We start from the raw sequence: 20,184 nt of genomic DNA on the forward strand, positions 1-20,184 counted from the left end.
TAACATTATTACCATTAATGTGAATACAAAAAGGATCTGACAATGGAAAAAAAATTCATGATCCCTGGGATTTCAGGGGGAAAAAAAGCAATGTTAAAACATTGAAGAACTGTCAGTTTGTTTTAAAAATACAACTAGAGATGTTGATGGATATCATCTAGAATGTAGATAATATAGAAGTCTGAGATAAGATCATTAAGAAATAAAATGTAGCAGTAAAGATGGAAATAAGGGAAGAGATTGAGTAGTGTTTCTTATTAGTTTCTTACATAATGAAAGAACTACATATAAGCAAAACAACACATATTGTGGCCTTAGCTCACATTACATATATTAAAAGCTATTAAGTGAAAACAAAACTTTCCAAATTATGTTCCATTGGATATGTTAGATCAAATGAAAAATGAAAATAAGGTTTGACTCATAATTCACATCCTATAAAAAGTATTTATCATTATATAAATTGCCATTCAAATAAACATTCTTCCTGGTATGACAAAGTGGTCTCATTTACTGCCTATGATTTTCTGTTTCATGTACTTGTTTTCTATAACTCAGATCAAACTGAACATCTAATTGCATCATCTTAACAAAGACACAATTTGACATTGTAATTTCAAAAAAAAAATTCTGATTACTCTGCCTACCATAATGTTGAAATGTTATAATTACTCAATTTAAATTTGATGAATGAATAAAAATGATTCTTCCACTTCTGATCCACAGTAGTCAATAAATGTTCTTATATACCAAACCTCAGGCATTGTATTATCTACTTTATAAACCTGGGAAATTTTTTTTATCTAAAACAAACATGCATAAAATTTATTTTATTATCACAAAAATGTAAGGCAATATAGCTCATAATAATTTATATTCATGAAATAGATATATTATTAGAATGTCTAGGATAGTTAAACTGTCCTAGACATTTATGATTGCTTTATGATTGCTTTAGTTTACTGTTGCATCAATATATTAGTTCAAACTAGGTTTTAAAAATAAACTGACTTGAAAGCAAAACAAAAAATAGTAGAATTCTTGGAATCAAGGATTACAGTGCATAATTTGCTTTTCAATGGTTCCAAATGTCACTATGTTTAACAAATTTGTTTTGACAAGAAAACTTACCTAGAACTCTCTACTTTAATTAAACTTACATACCCGGATAAAGCATATTCCAGCATAATACATCATTTTCAGAAATAAGACTTTCACTTTGGGGCAAAGAAAGTAATTAAAAACTTGAAGAATTGATTATAAGCAACTTAAGAAAGTGAAGTTTATTTCTGTGGGAAGGGGACAAATTAAACGAAAAGCATGATTAGCATAAATCAGTATTTGAATGTATGAACATCTGGGAAGACATTTAGTTATTCTCAGAGAACTGAAAACTTACCACCAGAATGCATAGTCAGCTAAGTCAATGGTTTATTAAGTGAATATTTCTTGAACATGTCGTACGTTGCAGTCCATGCCCTACTCCCCGGAGGTTTATTTCCTAGGTAGAGAGGCAGATGCCTTTCACTCTTCTGGATATAAAATGCTCTAAAAAATAATGTGAATAATGACGGAGCAGTAGTATTGAACAGACCAGGTCAATGTCACAGACATACAAGAACAGTCAGTGAATATGGTAAACGTCAACTGGGAGATACCATAACTGTCACAAATGAAAACAGTAAAATAGCTTTGTTTTACTGACATGATTAAATAATAGAATCAACCTACTATGAGAGCTAAATGTGACCCCCTATCAAGGATTTTTCAAGCTCAGCTAACACATCAACCTAGAAATTTGTTTTGTCTATAAATTAGATATAACCTTTATAATATATTCATATCTGATAAAAGTACAGCATTTATAGAAAGGATTTTGGAATTAGATATAAAAGCACATTTTAATAGCTTGACTGGACTACCTTTAAGGTTAAACTAGTTCGTTACTAAAGTTATTCTCAATCCCCATTGCCTGCTTTAAAAACACAATTTAAATGTTAGCTTCTCTCCTCTACTATGCATTCACTTCAAGAAGATGGCTTCTCAGCTTTGAGTTGACAGGGTGATTATTATTCACTAATAGTCAATGAAGGCTTGTGAATATATTCAGGAATGGATAAATGAAGGAATGAATAAATAAATTATGACATTCTGTGCTCTGTGTCGAGGTGAGGGAAGGCATGTAACTTCTTGAAGCAGCACACCATTAATACACCTGACAGTTCCCCTACAGTGATACTTCCCTAGCTTTTAAAAGGAAATTACTTTAGGGGCCCCTGGGTGGCTCAGTCAGGTAAGTGTCCAACTCTTGGTTTTGGCTCAGGTCATGATCTCAAGGTCATGAGATAGAGCCCAACGTCGGCTCCCTGCTCAGTGGGGTGTCTGCTTCTCTTCCCCTCTCTCTCCGTCTGCTCATCTCCCAACTCATCCTCTCTCTCTCTCTCTCAAATAAATAAATAAATCTTTTTTTATTTTTTTTATTTTTTTTAAAGATTTTATTTATTTATTTGAGAGAGAGGACAGCCAGCGAGAGAGGGAACACAAGCAGGGAGAGTGGGAGAGGAAGAAGCAGGCAAAGGAGCCTGATGTGGGGCTCGATCCCAGAATGCCAGATCACGCCCTGAGCCAAAGGCAGACGCTTAAGGACTGCGCCACCCAGGCGCCCCAAATAAATCTTTTTTAAAAAAGGTAAATTACTTTAAAGTTTCCCAAGAAAGGCAAGTAGTCAGAATATCACATACATATATATGTTACACACACATGTACACATATATATTTTATGTGTATGACTTCCACCAATAACAAAAAAGGAAGTCCCCGTATGCAGGAAGAAGCCAGGTGGACATTAAATAACCGGAAGGCCAGACGGCAGGAGGCCACTTCACACCGCTTTCTTAACATGCCGTTGCTCTAGCTCTTCATTTTATACGCAGATAAAAGCCAAGACACATTCAATCACCTCGTACTTTGTTGAGTAATTTTGGGATCCACAGAGAAAAGAGGCACTTTTACTCAAAAATATACAAACTTTAAAGGATTGGCTAATATCATATATTTAAAAAGCATCAAAGTATACAGCTTGACAACATAAGAAGCACGAGGAAATGAAGTCAAATCCATATAGATTTTTAAAGGATACTTAAAATATATATTTTGTAAAAAAGGGGAAGCAGAATAAAGGTCAAGTATAATTTGAAAATATATTTAAAGATATATTTTGAAAATACAGTTAAATATTATAAAATCTACATTTGTTTAAGAAAATTTTTTGTATGTATGCAATGAAGGACAGTCACAATATTTGTTAAGAAGAATAAATAAGAGTTGGACATTGAGGGCAAAAAACAGTGTTAGTGGAAATTTAAACTACTAGAATCTGTGCCATAAACTTCTACTGATTGTGGAAAAATGTGAATATTATTTGTCATTCTCCCCTGTTGGATATATGAAACCATACATGCGCAGCATATATTTGTTAGCTATATACTATCAGACTTGGACTGAATTCTACCACTGCTCTTCTGGGTCTCCATCTTAAAGATGGCTGACTGTAAGATTTCTTGGCGTCCATAATTGTGTGAGCCGATTCCTTATAAAAAATCTCACATATATATATGTGTGTGTATGTGTATATAATATATACTATATATATATAGTATATGCCAATCTCTCTCATATAGATATCCTCACATATATATCTCTCTCTAGAGAACCCTGACCAGTGCAGTAAGTGATCATTGCACTACCTTAATCAATTTAGGTTATTCCACTTATTCTGTGTAATAGAAGACTCAAGCTCCGAAGTAAGTTAATGATTCAATATTTATCTTCTTTCAACCCTAAAACTTACACTTAAAGTGATCCTAAAAAGTATAATTTGTGGAGTTTTAATGAGATATAGTTCACGTAATATATAATTCACCCATTTAAAGGCATAATTCAATTTTTTTAGTATATTAACAGAGTTGTACAACCAAGATGACGATCCAATATTAGAATATATTTGTCACATCAACATGAATCCCCATATTCATTAGTAGCTGTTCCCCACCTCCCTTCCACCTCCTACAAATGCTTAGTCCTAGTACATCACCAGTCTCCTTTCTGTCATACATTTGCCTATTCTAGACATTTCAGATCAAGGCAATCGTGTGATATATGATATTTGTTGACAGAATTCTTTCATTTAGCACCATGTTTCTAACATTTATCCATATTGTAGCTTGTATTAATACTTTATTGATAAATAATACCCATTGTGTGGCTATACCACATTTTATTTACCTATTCATAAATTGATGGACATTTAGGTTGTTTCAACATTTTTGCTATTATAAATAATGCTACTATGAATATTCATGTACAGGTTTTTTTTTTTAAGATTTTGTTTATTTATTCGACAGAGATAGAGACAGCCAGTGAGAGAGGGAACACAAGCAGGGGGAGTGGGAGAGGAAGAAGCAGGCTCATAGCGGAGGAGCCTGATGTGGGGCTCGATCCCACAACTCCGGGATCACGCCCTGAGCCAAGGCAGAAGCCTAACCACTGTGCCACCCAGGCGCCCCCATGTACAGGTTTTTGTGTGGGCATGTTTTCATGTCCCCTGGGTGTACTTAGGGGTGGAATTGTTAGGTCATATAGTAACTCTATGTCCAACCATTTGAGGAACTTCCAATACATTTTGAAAAGCGCTTTGATTTCCCAAGACCATCAGAAATGTGTAAGAGTAACTATCTCCACAACTTCACCAACAGTCGTTACTATCTGCCTGTGATTATAGCCATCCTAGAAAGCCTGAAATGCCATTTCAAGGTTTTGATTTCTATCTCCCTACTGACCAGTAATGTTGAGGGCATTTTCATATGCTCATTGGCTATTTACATGCCTTCTTTGGAAAAGTTTCTGTTCAGATTTTTGTCCGTATTTAATTGTATTCTTTATATTTCTACTCTTGGGCCATAATTTTTTTTTGAGATCCAAATCCCTTTTCAGAGATCTGAATTTCAAATATTTACTCCTGCTTTGTGGGTTGCCTTTTCAGTTCTTTGATAGCATCATTTGCAGCACAAAAGTTTATAACTATGATGAAGTATATAATTTATCTTTTTTTCTTTTGGTGTCATATCTAAGAAATCATTGCTTAACTCAAGGTCAGAAAAAAAATGTTTTCTTTTTCTGAAAGTTCTGTGGGGTGCCTGTTTGACTCAGTCAGTTAAGCATCTGCCTTTGGCTCAGGTCATGATCCCAGAGTCCCAGGATTGATCCTCTTGTTGGGCTCCCTGCTCAGCGGGGTGTCTGCTTCTGCTTCTCCCTATGCCCCCGCCTTTTCCCCACCGCCCACCCCACAACTCATGCTCTCTCTCTCACTTTCTCTCTCAAAAAAATAAATAAAATCTTTTTTTTTAAGCTCGCTCTGGTAACTGCCTTTTATTTTTTTTAATTTATAATAATTTTTATTATGTTATGTTAGTCACCATACAGTACATCTTTAATTTTTGATATAGTGTCCGTGATTCATTATTAGTGTATAGCACCCAGTGCTCTATGCAATATGTGCCCTCCTTAATACCCATCACCGGCCTATCCCAACCCCCTACCCCCCTCTCCTCTGAAGCCCTCAGTTTGTTTCCCAGAGTCCACAGTCTCTCGTGGTTCAGTCCCCCTTCTGTTTACCCCCCTTCGTTCTTTCCTTCCTTCTCCTATCGATCTTCCTGCTATTTCTTATGTTCCATAAATGAGTGAAACCATATGATAATTGTCTTTCTCTGCTTGACTTATTTCACTTAGCATAATCTCCTCCAGTCCTGTCCATGTTGCTGCAAATGTTGGGTAATCGTTCTTTCTGGTGGCTGTATAAAAAAATAAATAAAATCTTAAAAAGTTCTGTAATTTTTGCTTTACATGTAAGTCTACAGTATATTTTTAGTTAATTTTGGTGAATGGTGTGAAAAACTTCAATGGTATTATTTTCCATGTGCATATCTACTTGTCCCAATATCATTTGTTGCAAAGACTATTATTTCCTTATTGAATTGGTTTTGACACACTTGCCAAAAATCACTTGACTATAAACATAAGGACTTATTTCTGTACTCTCAATTCTATTTCATTGACCTACATATGTCGTCTATACCAACACCACACTGTCTTGGCTACTGTAACTTTGTAGTAAGCTATGGACACAGAAAGCGTGAGTCTTCCAACTTTTTTCTTTATTTTTAAGATCATTTGGCATTCTAAGTCCTTTGCTGTATTAGTTTGTTGGAGCTACTGTAACCAAATTCTATAATTAGGTGACTTAAGCAAGAGAAATTTATTTTCTTGCAATTCTGAAAGCTAGAAGTATGAGACCAAGAAATCAGCAGGGTTAGTTTCTTCTGAAGCCTCTGTCCTTGGCTTACAGATGGCCATCTTCTTGTAGATTGTGTCTTCACATGGTCTTCTCTTTATGTCTGCCTGTGTCCGAATTTCTCCTGCTTGTAAGGACACTGTTAGTATTGGATTAGGGCCCAGCCTAATGATCTCATTTTAACTTAATTACCTTTTGAAGGATACTCCCTTTGAATATGGTCACATTCTCAGGTACTAGGGATTAGGAACTCAACATATAGATTTTGGGAGAATGCAATTCGTAACACTTGCAGAACCATATACATTTTAGGATCAGTTTTTCATAAAACAAAAAGAAACCGGGATTTTTCTATGTATTATATTAAATCTGTATGTCATTTTGGGGAATATTGCCATCTTAACAATATTGTTTTGTGATCCAAAACACAGGATGTGTTTCTATTTATTTAGATCTCCTGTAATTTCTTTCAATAATGATTTGTTCCTTACCTTAGGGAGAAAATAGCTGGTCTTGAACTTTCACCCTAAGTGTGAGCTGTGTCAGGGTGATTAGAATCCAGTTTTGTTGCCTGCCTTATTATTTTGGGCAAAGTGAGGGAAGCGAACTCCAGTACTCCTGAATGCACTTGTTAGAATACACTTTCTGCAACACAGAGCTACATGGTATAAAAATTTCTAGTGTCCTGTCACTCCCAGATTAGAACTGTGGCCCTAAGACTGAGAGCCATGTGGAGAAGGAGCTCTGTCTAAGCTACGAGCAGAGCAGAGGGGGCAAGTTGAGGTCAAATACCACAAACACTTTGTTTTTACTGTGATATAGTAGATTTTCTTGAATAAGTACTTTTCCGTTTGATGTATGCCCTCAGTGTCGTTTCCAGAGACTGTTCATGATTTTTGCCTGTTAAATGACTGTATAGCTGAGACAACATCAACTAAGCTCTTTACACAATGACTCTGACATTCTCAGGGCCCTTAAAAAAAGGTAAGTTTAATTGCCTTTAAACCTGAAAAAATTTCATCAGTCTTTCGTAATCTTAAGATCATAAAACTTTTTAAAGATACTTAAAAGCATATCCAAGTGAATTCACGATAACTTGCATGTCTTTTTGTGCCCAAGATGACAATCTAGAGGATTTCAAATCATTAAGAAATAAACAACTTCTTAGTTTTATTTACATTCACTAATTTTTATGTTCTTTCTTGGCACAACAATTTAGTGATAACAAAATAATTGATTAGGAAGACTCAGCATAATGCATTCTGTCCTCTTCATCTTCATCAATATTGTTGACTAACATCTTTGTGTGTATATTTCATTACAGACTAATGATTTTTTTAACATTCACTGTAAGGCAAACTCAATCAATATTCTTTTGATCTAAAATTATTTCCACTTGGCCAATATGATCCTCTGTTAATTTAGTCTCTGGGTCATTGTCATGAACCAATGAAACTTGAAAGCTGTCTTACCTTCTGACATAGCAATGCATTCCAGGCTTACTCTGTACCTTTCAATTTCAAACATGATGAATTCATTTCTCCAAGGGGTCATGATTCCATTTAGTGGAAAAATGGTAGTATGGAAGAACAAGAGTCTGGATACTTAGATGAATCGCAGGTTTGAAATTGCTCCTGGGACATTTCAATGGATATAGCCAGGAAAAAAAAAGGAATTTTTAATTTAATGTTATTTAGTAATATTTTACAGACACAATACAGGTAAAAGGACATGGTTCTCTTAAAAATTCTTGTTTCATTAATTCTACTTCTCATTGTCAGTTTTGAAATAGAAGTAAGAAAGAGTTAGCTTTTGCTTTGGATCTGCTTGTTAAGCAAGATCATTTTTTCATGTTGTAGAAATTCATCATCCAATGTTATTCCAGTGAAAGCACAGAAATAAAAGGCTGAGAGGGGAGTTTAAGCAGTTGCAGATCCAGACGAGAGAGCAAGGAACAAACACTTGTAGAATTTGTGACAAGAATTCCTCTCATGTTCTTTTCATTCTTTCCAAATCTTAAATCTTTGCATGAAATGAGATATAAACAGGCCTTATTAAGCCTTAGCTAATTGGGATCTCCATCTACTCTATCTGTAGCAGAAACAAGAAAGAGTTGACACAGTAGCGAGTGTCTTGAACTTTGATTCCAGATGGATAAAGGTCAACCTTTGGCTTCGCGACTTTGTAACTACATGATCTGGACAAATTTCTTAAGCAGACTTTGCCGGAGTTCCTTTTTTATGTGAAAAGGGGCAGATGATAATTGTTTCTATTAGGAACAGCTGCTATGAGGATTGAATGAGTTCATGTTTACAAATGTATATAATCTTAAATGAGTTAATATGTACAAAACAGTTATAAACAGCACGTGGCACAGATTGTTAAATAAACCCAATATGATCCTTAAAGAATTCTTCCTAACAATGGGAATTGTTAGAACACAGTGTTTTCCTTCATGATGAGTGACAATCTTCACCCAGTATTTTTCTGAATTATTGAAACCTTTCCTGAGAAAATATGACTAAAGATATTTACAAATACTTTTTTTTTAAAAAGCTTGTGCAAAAAGCAAAAGCATGGATAAACTATTTGACAGAAAGTGTTTATCAATCTTAAATACCTATTATTACTACTATATAATAGTTTAAATCAAAATAATTGATGATTTGGGAAAAGAACACTTTAAAAATCAAATTAAAGGGTGGCTATTTACTCTGAATATTCATAAAAAACACATAGCACTTCCAAGGAAGATTTATAGCAGTAGAGGAAATGACCCTTAAGGTGGCTGTTCTTCCTTCTACTCGTCTTTTATAATAAGAATTTGCCTCAATTGTTGTCTTTGATGGAGGCTATACCAGATGTGCTCCTGAAGGCTCTTAAAACATACGATGTTCCTGGGGGTTAATTTCTGCTTCCATGGAAACTACCCTGGTGTGCCCCAGTTTTAAATGACTTCCTGCAGGCTGACACTTGGAGGCCCCTGCTCAGAGAAACACCTTTCTTAGGACTGGAGCAACAAACAAAATGAGAAAAAACTTTCATGTTTACCCTCTTTTGCATTAAATATACCAGTTAACATTTTCAATGTTTAGGAAATGATTTCTTAGCTATGATATATTTTTTAGCAATGCTGGTAGCTTGGCAATGCTGGTAGCACAAGAACATTTCTCTTGACATGGAAGAGGTGTGTTATCCCCACTGACAAAACAATCATTAGTAGGTGATTTGTTCACTAATTAATTTATCTGACAAGCATTTGTTTGATGTGCAAACAGGATAAGAGGTAATTAAGACCCAGATGCTGACCCCAAGAATCTAGCTATCTGAAAAACAAACCCACAAAAAAGAAATTATTCTAAGAGACGCTGGCAGATGCAGTGAGTACTAAGTATACAGGATAATATGTATTTAGAAAGTATACATTACTAAGCATGGAGAAGGACTGGTCATGGAAACCTCTTTTTAGAGCAGGTAGGGAGCCTAAGGAACAGGGTAGTGAGAGGGCAAGCCAGGTATGGAGAAGAGGAACATTTTGGCATCTGGATATATGTAGAATGTGGCAAGTTATTTGGGATTGTGGGAATAAAAATACAAAGGGGAAATTTAAAAAGTGCTTGAAGATACAGATAATATGGAAAGACACGTTATTGTTATATTGTGGCGCTTAGCCCATATCTTCTAGGAAAGGGGAGCCCCTGAAAGCTTTAGAGCAGAGAAGAAGCATAGTTAGATTTGCATTTTAAGCAGGTCCCTCTAATGGCTATGTTGAAAATGGGACATTCAAGAGGCCTGAAAGGGGGTATATAAGAGGGTTCTACTGTAGGGTTCTAGACCAGAAAACATGAAAGCCTAAAATAACACAATGAAGAAAGCTAGAGGGGAAAAAATATTAAATATTTGCATGGGATAAAATTCAAAAGAATTTGACTTGAGGAAGGAATGGTTGAGAGGGAGAGTATCCACTGATGTGGGAAGCAAAGGCAAAAGAAAAGTTAAATTTCCTTAGCCCTACGGTCATTGACAAGTCCTTGAAACAAAGTGACCTTCCTCTAGGAACTCAGCTGCCTCCATGTCAATATTTGGCTAAGAGCAAAAGGCAATCTTAGCTATACATTATCTTGACCCCATAGAATCCTGTGAGCATACTTTAACATATAAAAATCCCTTTGGAAACTTCTTTTACCTCTACCCCCAAGATATATGTTGGTAATCATCCCCCAAGCATATGGCCCCCTAATAAACATCTGAAGGGTCTCATTCATAGGGTTTTACTTTACAGTAATAACTGATCTTTTCCTAACAATAGCTAACCCCCTCAAGATCCTGGAAACCTTGTTTCCAAAATACCTTGGAGGCTTACGTTATCCTTCACCCCCTCCCAACATGGAAGTATGTGATCAGCCACTCCTCATGACGCTGGCGCATGTGTCCTGTCCCCGTGCTTTAATAAAACCACCTTTTTGCACCAAAGACTTCTCAAGAATTCTTTCTTGGCTGATGGCTCCAAACCTCACCACTTTAAAGTCATCCACTAAGACCCTGTTCTCTTTTAGGTCACTAGTGATTCCAACAACTGAGAGGGCCAGCCTTGGGTATGATGAGTGCCGGGTATCCTTGGGTCACCCAGGTAGAGATGACCAGCAGGAAGCTTTATATCTGAATTTAAAGTGTAGGGAAAACCAGTGAGCTAGACATAAAACGTGGGCTTCACACACATCTTGGCAGTCATTAACTTCAAGCAATAGGTGCAGTCCCCCAGCATAAATGAGCAGACAAAACAGCAATGATCCAAGTATAAAGTTCAGGGAATGTTGAACTATCCATGCTGTGCCTCCTAATTAATGGCGTCAGTATAAAAGGGAAAAACCGGTCTCAAACTTTTGGTGAAAAAAATACGGAATAACTGAGAGTTCAGTGGCAACAAGAGAGTTTGGGATTATCATAGCTCATAAATAAGATAGACCATATGCATGAAAATTAGAAGCCTTTCTTCTTCTATCTTTAATCCCAATTCATAGAAAATACCTATGTTAACGGTATTGTTTGTTATTAATTCTGGTGAATAGTTTTATGACTAATCTACACCCCCTCCCCTATAAAAGATTATTAAATTAGTCCCTGAATTTTTCTTTTGAATTTTTTCTGTTGTTATACTTCCAATATTTATTCTTAGTATTATGAAAGAATATAGTATTTGTATCCTATTCTAAAATCATAATTAAGCTTCCATTTTTAACTATAAATTGCTTCTAACTTTAAAAACACATTGCTGGTGTTTACAATACTGTGACTACATAAATATTTATTACTTTCGAACCAAAGTGCAGGATTGGATCCACAGTAAAGGAAATGTAAACTTTGAACCTCTATCTATGTCCCTTATAGGAAAATATTATAGACATTTTTAAAATAAAGTGAGTCAGCTTTATTTTATGAGTTGCAGAAAGGGTGACACAAACCAGAATTGTCAATTCAATTTTTAATGTATCACTTTTATTATTCTCCCATGTCATATCCCTGCTTTTTAATATTTATTCTGTTTGTATGTCTTCTGGTTCTACCTAGAAAGGAATTATCTTTTCTTTCTTTCTTTTTTTTTTATTAGAATTATCCTTTCTTTTAGTGTTCTGTGCTGCAGATAATCTGCCAATCTGCTCCCTTTTAATTACCGTTTCCCCCCCCCCCAATTTTCCAAATACCTGGTTCAGCATTAGTGTCAGACAAGTAAGATTGAATCACTAAGCTTGGAGGCCAACACTTTTCTCCTGGGCCCTCCTGTACCACAGAGGCTAGAAAGTCAAAAACAAAACAAGCAAAAGCCTAAATTTCCTAAATTCCTTTACAATTTGGGTTGTACAAATTACATTAAAAGGGAACTGATAGGGCAGTGAGTAAGGAAAGGGTTAAGGTATAGGCGGGGAGGGATAGGGGGCCCCTGACTAGGCTCTCAAGCTATTTCTGGCAGACAGCAGCACTAAGCCTAAGTGAATAAGAAATAAGGGAATAGACCAGACCCCCTGGCCCTGGACCCCGGGAGTATTTGCCTTTGGCGGCTACATTGTAATCACAGAAAATGACCAGACCTCAAAGAAGTAAGTCATAAAGGGTGTTGTCAGTTTCCTTGCTCAAACCGACAGGGCACAAGAATCTCAAAGCCACAGGCTTCCTGGTCAAGTTTTCAATAAAAGACAGGCCCTAAAAACCCTTAGTGGCAACCCTGTTGGGACCCCTCTCAGTCCTAAGAGCTTTTTCTTTCCTTTCTGCTCTCACCTTCACTTAATGAACTTTCACTTCACTTCACCTTTTTGTGTCCACGAGATTTATTCTTTGACTCTGTGCGACAAGAATGCCACAGTAGGATAGGTCCCATGCTTAAGCCGTTCTCTTGCTCCTGAGCACAGCAGCAGAGACCCACTTGCTCTCCAGGGCCCACAGTTCTGGTGGATCCCAACAAGGAAGTGCGTGCCTGTGGTCAGCATGCAACAGTTGTCATGCTGATTTCAGTAACAGGAGGGGAGTCAATACAATGGAGGTCCAACCTAAAGCCTGCTTTTCTAGACCTTCCAACATGTCAGTGTCTACCAATTCAGTACTTTCTGCTTCAAGTGATCATATGCTTTTTGTTATGTGCAGATACCTTTTGCCTGACACACATTCCTTAGTTTATCGTTAGAGTAAAAATACAAAAATATATTACATTTATATGCATATTAATATATTTGAAAATGCATACAAAATGTACTTAATATAATTTTTTTTTATCTCCGTGAAACTTTAGAAGTTCTGGCATTTAATGAGACCTTGAGAAGGCAAGGAGAAGATATCCGTACCCAGTCTGATATCTAATCTATAAATATTCATATTTTTATTAATAACTAAAACAGATTGAGCTAAAAGTATACATATTATTATGAACAATTACACCTACTTTTATGCATCTTTTGCATTAGATGGATTTAACTGTTTCTTTTTTTAAATCTATGTTCTATATACTTCTCACTATGAAATAGATGTTAAAGTTGTGCTGGAATTTGACAGGGAAATATTAACCTCGCATGCACACATTCTAGGACTAATGGTTTATGCTCTGTTCTAAATTTGACACTTTAGACTATGAAGAACCTTTGTTTCCATTGTCACTTTATTCATCATTTAAATATAGTATCTTGACAGTTGCTGGAGGCATCTGCAAGGCCCTGGACTGTCTTGATTAAATGCTAATGAGTAATTTTGAATGGAAATTTCTGTCAGGATAGACTGGTTTGAAAGGCGTATTTTGCTAAAATGTTTCATCGGATACTATCAATCCCTTCTTACAAAAGCACTGTCCACACTGTGGTTTAGTTGTTTATCTTTTTCCTTGCTTTTTCAAACATGAAATTCAGCTGTAAAGGCTGTTGTTAGATCTGAAAATCTTGGAAAAGAAACAAATGAGAGATACCTCGGGTTGTACATAACTTTGCAATTAATTTGAAATAGACAGAAAAACATATTCCATTTTAGAAATAGTAACAAGAAAATTAGGAACACAACCATGGATTTTACAAGAACTTGAAATAGAAGCTGTTTCTTGTCAATGATGGTCTCCTGGGCTCAGTGCTTCAGATGCAAGGTTGAGCATAACAAGGTGATTTAACAAGGCTGGTGAGTTGCACACACGTGCAAAACACACAGAAAATAGAGTGGCGGGGCCCTTGGGTGGCTCGGTTGTTAAGCGTCTGCCTTAGGCTCAGGGCGTGATCCCAGAGTTCTGGGATCGAGCCCCACAGTGTCCTGGGATTGAGCCCCACATCAGGCTCCTCTTCTGGGAGCCTTCTTCCTCTCCCACTCCCCCTGCTTGTGTTCCCTCTCTTGCTGGCTCTCTCTCTGTCAAATAAATAAAATCTTTAGAAAAAAAAAAAGTGGCATCTAGGAAGCTCAGTTTTCTACCTAAATAAAAATTAAGTCTTTTATATTAATATTAAATTTACTAACTTTCATGAAGCTCCAAGTTCTAATTATATGCTGGGAAATATTGCTTAAAAATGTTATACCAAAAGGGATATCAACTTGCATAGGTGAAGACATTATAAAATCTGTGTCAGATAACTAGAGCCACATTTCACATTTTTAAAGTTTATTTCTTTCTCAAGTTTGGGTATGGGACCATAAAATTATTAAAGGTGGGTTAGGAGAGCAGCAGATAGCAGTTTATTGGGATGGGATTGCTTGTTCAAAGGATGAGCTTTTTGCACCAGTCTTGGCTTATTCTTTGCAGTGTCTCAGCCTCAAACTAGTTGTGAATGAAAAAACGGTGGCTGAAGCCAGTCATCATAATGTAGGCCCTTCTGGAATATGTCTGTGTCCAAACCAGGATGGCAACAATCTCCATTCTAAGAACTATAGCAAAGAAACGTAAAAAGAAAGAAAACGCAGAAAGGAATAGGTACTGGTGTGTGTGTGTGTGTGTGTGTGTGTGTGTGTGTGCGTGTGTAAAAGGACAGTGGGGATATCATCTAAGTGTGTGAATATCTAAGGACAGTGTGAAGATATCTAAGCAGGTGGAAAAGGGAGGAATGCCAGGGTGATTCCACGATATGCTACTGTGATCAAACACTCATACCAGAAGGCACTGAATATCCTCACCGTAATGAGACTAAAGCTCTTCCCAGCTCTTATGGTGCATTAATGAGACATGACATTGGTCAAGTTGTTTCAAGAACTAAGACGAGCTTTTCTGTTTTTTGTCTTTCTAGCATACTCATATGAAAGAATGTAACCATCACTGTTGAACCATCATGAAAATGAAGGACATTAAGCAAGGAGCCTTATTATTATTAAATACTAGTTAGAATCTGATTAGACAAAATTAAATAAGAGCACACATGGCATTTTCTTACCAAAATCATGAAAAGGCGCCATTTCCAAAATAGAACAATATAAAGGTCACATATCCTCTAAAATAGGAATGCATAATTTAAATATGCCTAGGAGCAGCTGGAACTTGCCCTCTAGCTATATAAACGTATTTTCATTCTAATATTTACTCAAGTATTCATTATGCATGTTTAATTTTCCATTTGCTCCCCCCCCTAAAATTGCCCACACCATGCCTGAAAACACTGTGTGGTTCTATTTTGAAGAGTATTTCAGATTTATGAAATTTTTACTACTGAGAGTAAAGAAAAAAACATTACCAAGAGATTACACTTTTGTAGTTTTTTCAGTTTTTATATGCATTTCTATATTAACTGAGTTCCCAAGTAGGTACACTATTAGGTAATAAATGTGTCAACAATTATTCTAAAAGACTTATATTTCACATTTCCTTTAATTTTTCTGTCACTGAATAATCTTTTCATCCTATTAGGAAAAAATTTACAAACATAACACCAAGTGAAATTGCAAGTAGATAATATTATGGTGCGTGCATGCATTTAAACTGATAGTCAAAGGAAAAAACCCCGCATAAAAAATGAACAATGACTGAAAAAAGCAATAGAACTGACCTTTATTGTGCATTTATTATGAGCCAGATTCTGTGTGATGCAATTTCCACCAGATTATCCTATTTAATCCTCACAGTACTTCTAGGAGATCACCTTTAATAGTCCCCTTAAGGGGAGGAAGAGACCGGAAGTTGGAGAGTCTGATGTGTCTATGACCACACAGGTGAAATACAGAGCAACAGTGATTACTTCTGCTCACCATTATCCCTTTTCTCTGCTCTGGGCTCTGCCAAGATTCCAAACCTTCCTGGGGGTTCACTGGGGCCATTAGTCAGAACTTAATGGGTTGTGAGGCAAAGTCCCATGTGTCACTTCTTGTGGGAGCCAGTTCAAAGCCCTTGTGAGTTATCCACATTTTTGGTCACCGATGCTGAAGCCCTTGACATCCAGGAGGCAGAGCGGACTCCTGTGGGCAGGCCCCAAGCAGCACTGGACATACAGTGCAAAGTCAAATGCTTGTTCTGTTAAGCTACTAGAACTTCAGGGTGTGCTGATTAATGGAACAGTCCAGTCTTTATTGGCTAAAATATACACAGGAAAGTAGTATCTTTTTCCGGTATTACTAAATAGCAAGAAGAAAAATCATCTTCCAGAGCAAGTATATCCCAGAGCAAGCTAACTTCCTGTGGCCATTTAAGGTTAAGCAAATAAAATGACAAAATTTAAATTTTACTTAACCACGTTAGTTACATTGCAAGTATTCAGGGGTCACAGGTGGCTAGTGGCTCCTGTCCTGTACAGCAAGGACATTCCCAATATCACAAAATATATGAAACAGTATGAAGGACTGATCCTCTCTTAACTCTGTACATTCTGGATCTAGACAGGTGGCTTCTGAAATTCTTCTGAGTCATAAATACTTGGAGAAAAAATTATATACTGTTCCTAAAAAGAAAGTCATTTGGTGGAAAATGAAAAAGACAGTCATGGGTTTTCCCTCCAGAAATATCTTTGCCTTTCTGAAAATATAAGTATGTATTTAAAAATTGAGTATCCCGATATGATATCTAATTGTAATAGGAAAAGTTATAATATACAGAGCCTCCCAAGTAATGTAACACTACTAAGTTAAAATTTGTTCTTGTCCATGTACCCATATTCAAATGCACACATTCCACTTCTCTGTCCATTAGCATCCTTGATGATAGAATCACTGCATGTAGAAAGAAAAAAAAGATTGTAACCAGACATAGGTCTTTTTAATTAAAGTAAAATCTCAGAAGATATATTTCTTATTACTGCTCCTAAATCGAGGTGTGTGGCTTTTTTTCTCACGTGAAAGAAAAGGGGGAAAGAAATTGAACCTGAGAAAGGGGTTAACATAAATGGAGAATGAGACACTTTCTAAGCCAAAGCCAACTAAGGCATAAATATATCTGTAACATTGCAGCACTGTTTCATCAAAGAGTCAAGCGTTTCTTTGATTTTCTTCTTTACCCAACTCTCCATATCAGTAACAAACTAAGAAGTAAACTTTAAGAAATTAGTACCTTGAGCAATTCCCTAGAACAAATTTCTCGATGTTCTAGTTTTGCTTCAAGTTTTAGCCCTCTCTATCCTTATCAAGAAAAAAATGGACTATTATGAAATCCACTTCAGTAACACCCGGAGAAAAAGCAGCAGCTCTTTCCTTCTCAACCCATGAGAGTGGAAAGGAGGAAAAAATGACCCCGGGACCCGTGGATTCCACTTTTGTTCTGTAGTCAAATGCGTTCTCTTGTACCACACGTGGGAGGCTCCAGTCTTGAGTCCTGGTCAGTGACATACCGAGGGAGAGAGGCCATGGGAACAGCCTGCAGTGTCTTGAGTTGCATTTTATGACTGACATCATTTGGAATTGTCAGTATATAGTGACAATAAAAAGTAGAACAAATTTTAGTTGGATGTTTGTGTTTATATTTTTTTATCATGCTGTATGATGTTTAATTAAGTATAAAGACTTCCAATCACATCACCTAGGGACCATTCTACCACTGTTCTGTTTGGCTGCCAGTCTCTCTTCCACCATGGTTGAGGCGGATACCTTTTCCATGGGGTGGGGGAAATCCATGGTTTATTTCCTTTGATGATTAAAAAAACACAAAATGTTGGAGAGCCAGGTGGCAAAGTTGTTGCCATTGGCAAGTTTCATGTGAACTACGTCAAAAGAACCAAGGTGTCTCTCTCTGTTGGTGAGCACATCAATTCTTCCCAGGTTGGCACCTCCAGTCACCATACACAGATTACCATATTTGATGAAATCAGTAATCTTTCCACCCTCCAAATCAATCTGAATGGTATCATCCACCTTGATGAGGGGATCAGGATAGCAGATGGTGCAAGTATCATGGGTCACCAAATGAGGGATTCCTTTTGTCCCCACAAAGGTCTTTCTCATTTTGTACAACTTATACTTGGCCTCCTCAGGTGTAATCCAATGAACACCAAAGTGACTGTTGGTGTCATTGATCAGATGGAAATTCTCTCCAGTCTTGTCAGTACTGATGACATTCATAAAACCAGCAGGATACGTCATATCAGTTCGGACCTTGCCATCAATCTTGTTGAGATGGTGTATACAGATCTTCTTTACTTCATCTCCTGTTAGGGCATACTGAAGTCCGTTCCTTAGCAAAAGGATGAGAGGGAGACATGCTCTCAGCTTATGGGGACAAGTAGATGGATGATGGCCAAACACACTAGTCAGTTTATCCAGCATCTAATGCTGTGGGGCTGCTACATGCTTTAGATGCTTCTTGGGACCATGAACCATGGCTGTTCTAGGCACAAAAAGACTTACTGGGTTTTGTTTGTTTGCTTGCTTTGTTTTGTTTTTATTCTCCACAGAAAACTTATCCCTCAATGGCCTGTATCACTCTTACAGCCCCATGAACATCTTGGTACTCTCTCAAACTGGTCACAGGGACATGCTAGTGACATGAGTCTGGGACTGTGTCTGGTTGACAGTGTGGAGGAGGTCAAATATTTACTTTCCTGTAACAAATCTGTGCTCCTATGAACATTAAGGAGCATTCTTCTGTTATAGTAGGATTTCTTTTTTTCTCAACTTATACATTGTGGAATAGCTTCTTTCCATTTTTAATTGACTGTCGATTTAGTCTCAAATACCCTATGAAATATTTTAATTTATTATGTCTATTCAATACTTTCTTAGTTGTTTGTTGTGTAGCTTTGAATTATCCTAATACTCTTTAGGGCATAGTTGATATAAACCATACCAGCAAAAGTTAGGTTACGTTGTTTTGAGTCAATGCCAATTAATTTTAAAGGAATGGACTTTACAACTTTAAGAAAAATGGCTCACAGCAGGCTAAAGATGAGATTAAAAAAAAAAAAAAACTAAACTAAAACCTTTGAAGCCCTAACATTTATCCTGAAGCTATTTAAGAAAACCCATGTTAGATAGCTATAGGAAAAAAAATAACTTACCCTCCACATTCAAACAGAATATATGCTGAGATTCAAAAAGATGGGATTTTATTCAAGTCAATTGCTTTCTTTTTTTTTGTTTTAAGATTTTTTATTTATTTACTTGACAAAGAGAGAGAGACAGCCAGTGAGAGAGGGAGCACAAGCAGGGGGAGTGGGAGAGGAAGAAGCAGGCTCATAGCGGAGGAGCCTGATGTGGGGCTCCATCCCAGGACTCCGGGATCACGCCCTGAGCCGAAGGCAGACGCCTAACTGCTGTGCCACCCAGGCGCCCCCAAGTCAATTGCTTTCTATAAAAAAAAAAAAAAAAAAAGATTAGAGGAAAAGCTAATGATAGAAAATACATAACAGTAATTCACTTTAAAGTGAAAAAGTCAGGGGTAAGAATGTTCACTTATTTTCCATTAAACACTAGATATCAAATTGACTGCCATCGAGATCAAATATCTCATAATTTTCTTGTGCCTTTGCTACAGCTTTCCCATTGGCTCCATACCTTTTGAGATTCACCATAACACTTTCCAATCTAATGGTGCTAAACACAGAGAAAAGTTCAAAGTAAAAACACAGATGGAAGTACAGACTGATTGATAAACTCCTTGAATAAAGGAGAATAACTCAAACAACGTAATGTTGCATTCTTTGATGATGGAAAAGATGGGTACAAAGATTATGCAACATGGCACAATGAACAAGTGATCGAAAGTTTGTGATAAGCAATCATCCTCTTGCAAATTTCAAGCTTCCCTTCCTCTCTCTTTCTACTACCCTCTGCCAGGAATTCCCAGTCCTATTAATCATAGCACATCTATACGGTATAGAAATTTCTATGAGCTTTTTTTTTCATTTTTCTTTCTTTTTCTTTTTTTTTTTTTTTTTCCAATCTCAGGACTTTCTTTGGGATTCAACTCAAAG

The 20,184-nt window shown here is 36.6% G+C and overlaps 1 protein-coding gene across 1 annotated transcript; it reads right to left on the reverse strand.

Moving 5' to 3' along the window:
* Positions 1 to 17,893: 17,893 nt before the first annotated feature.
* LOC100479380 (40S ribosomal protein S4-like) lies at positions 17,894 to 18,538 on the reverse strand. The gene has a single exon (XM_034663272.1). It carries the CDS (start codon positions 18,536 to 18,538, stop codon positions 17,894 to 17,896), a length of 645 nt encoding a protein of 214 aa, XP_034519163.1.
* Positions 18,539 to 20,184: the final 1,646 nt, after the last annotated feature.

This window comes from Ailuropoda melanoleuca, chromosome 1 (genome assembly GCF_002007445.2).
Source record: "Ailuropoda melanoleuca isolate Jingjing chromosome 1, ASM200744v2, whole genome shotgun sequence".
NCBI lineage: Eukaryota > Metazoa > Chordata > Mammalia > Carnivora > Ursidae > Ailuropoda > Ailuropoda melanoleuca.

What these genes read in the sequence shown, in the direction of transcription:
- LOC100479380 (XM_034663272.1), bottom strand. Translation starts at nt 18,538, where the DNA reads ATGCTGGATAAACTGACTAGTGTGTTTGGCCATCATCCATCTACTTGT.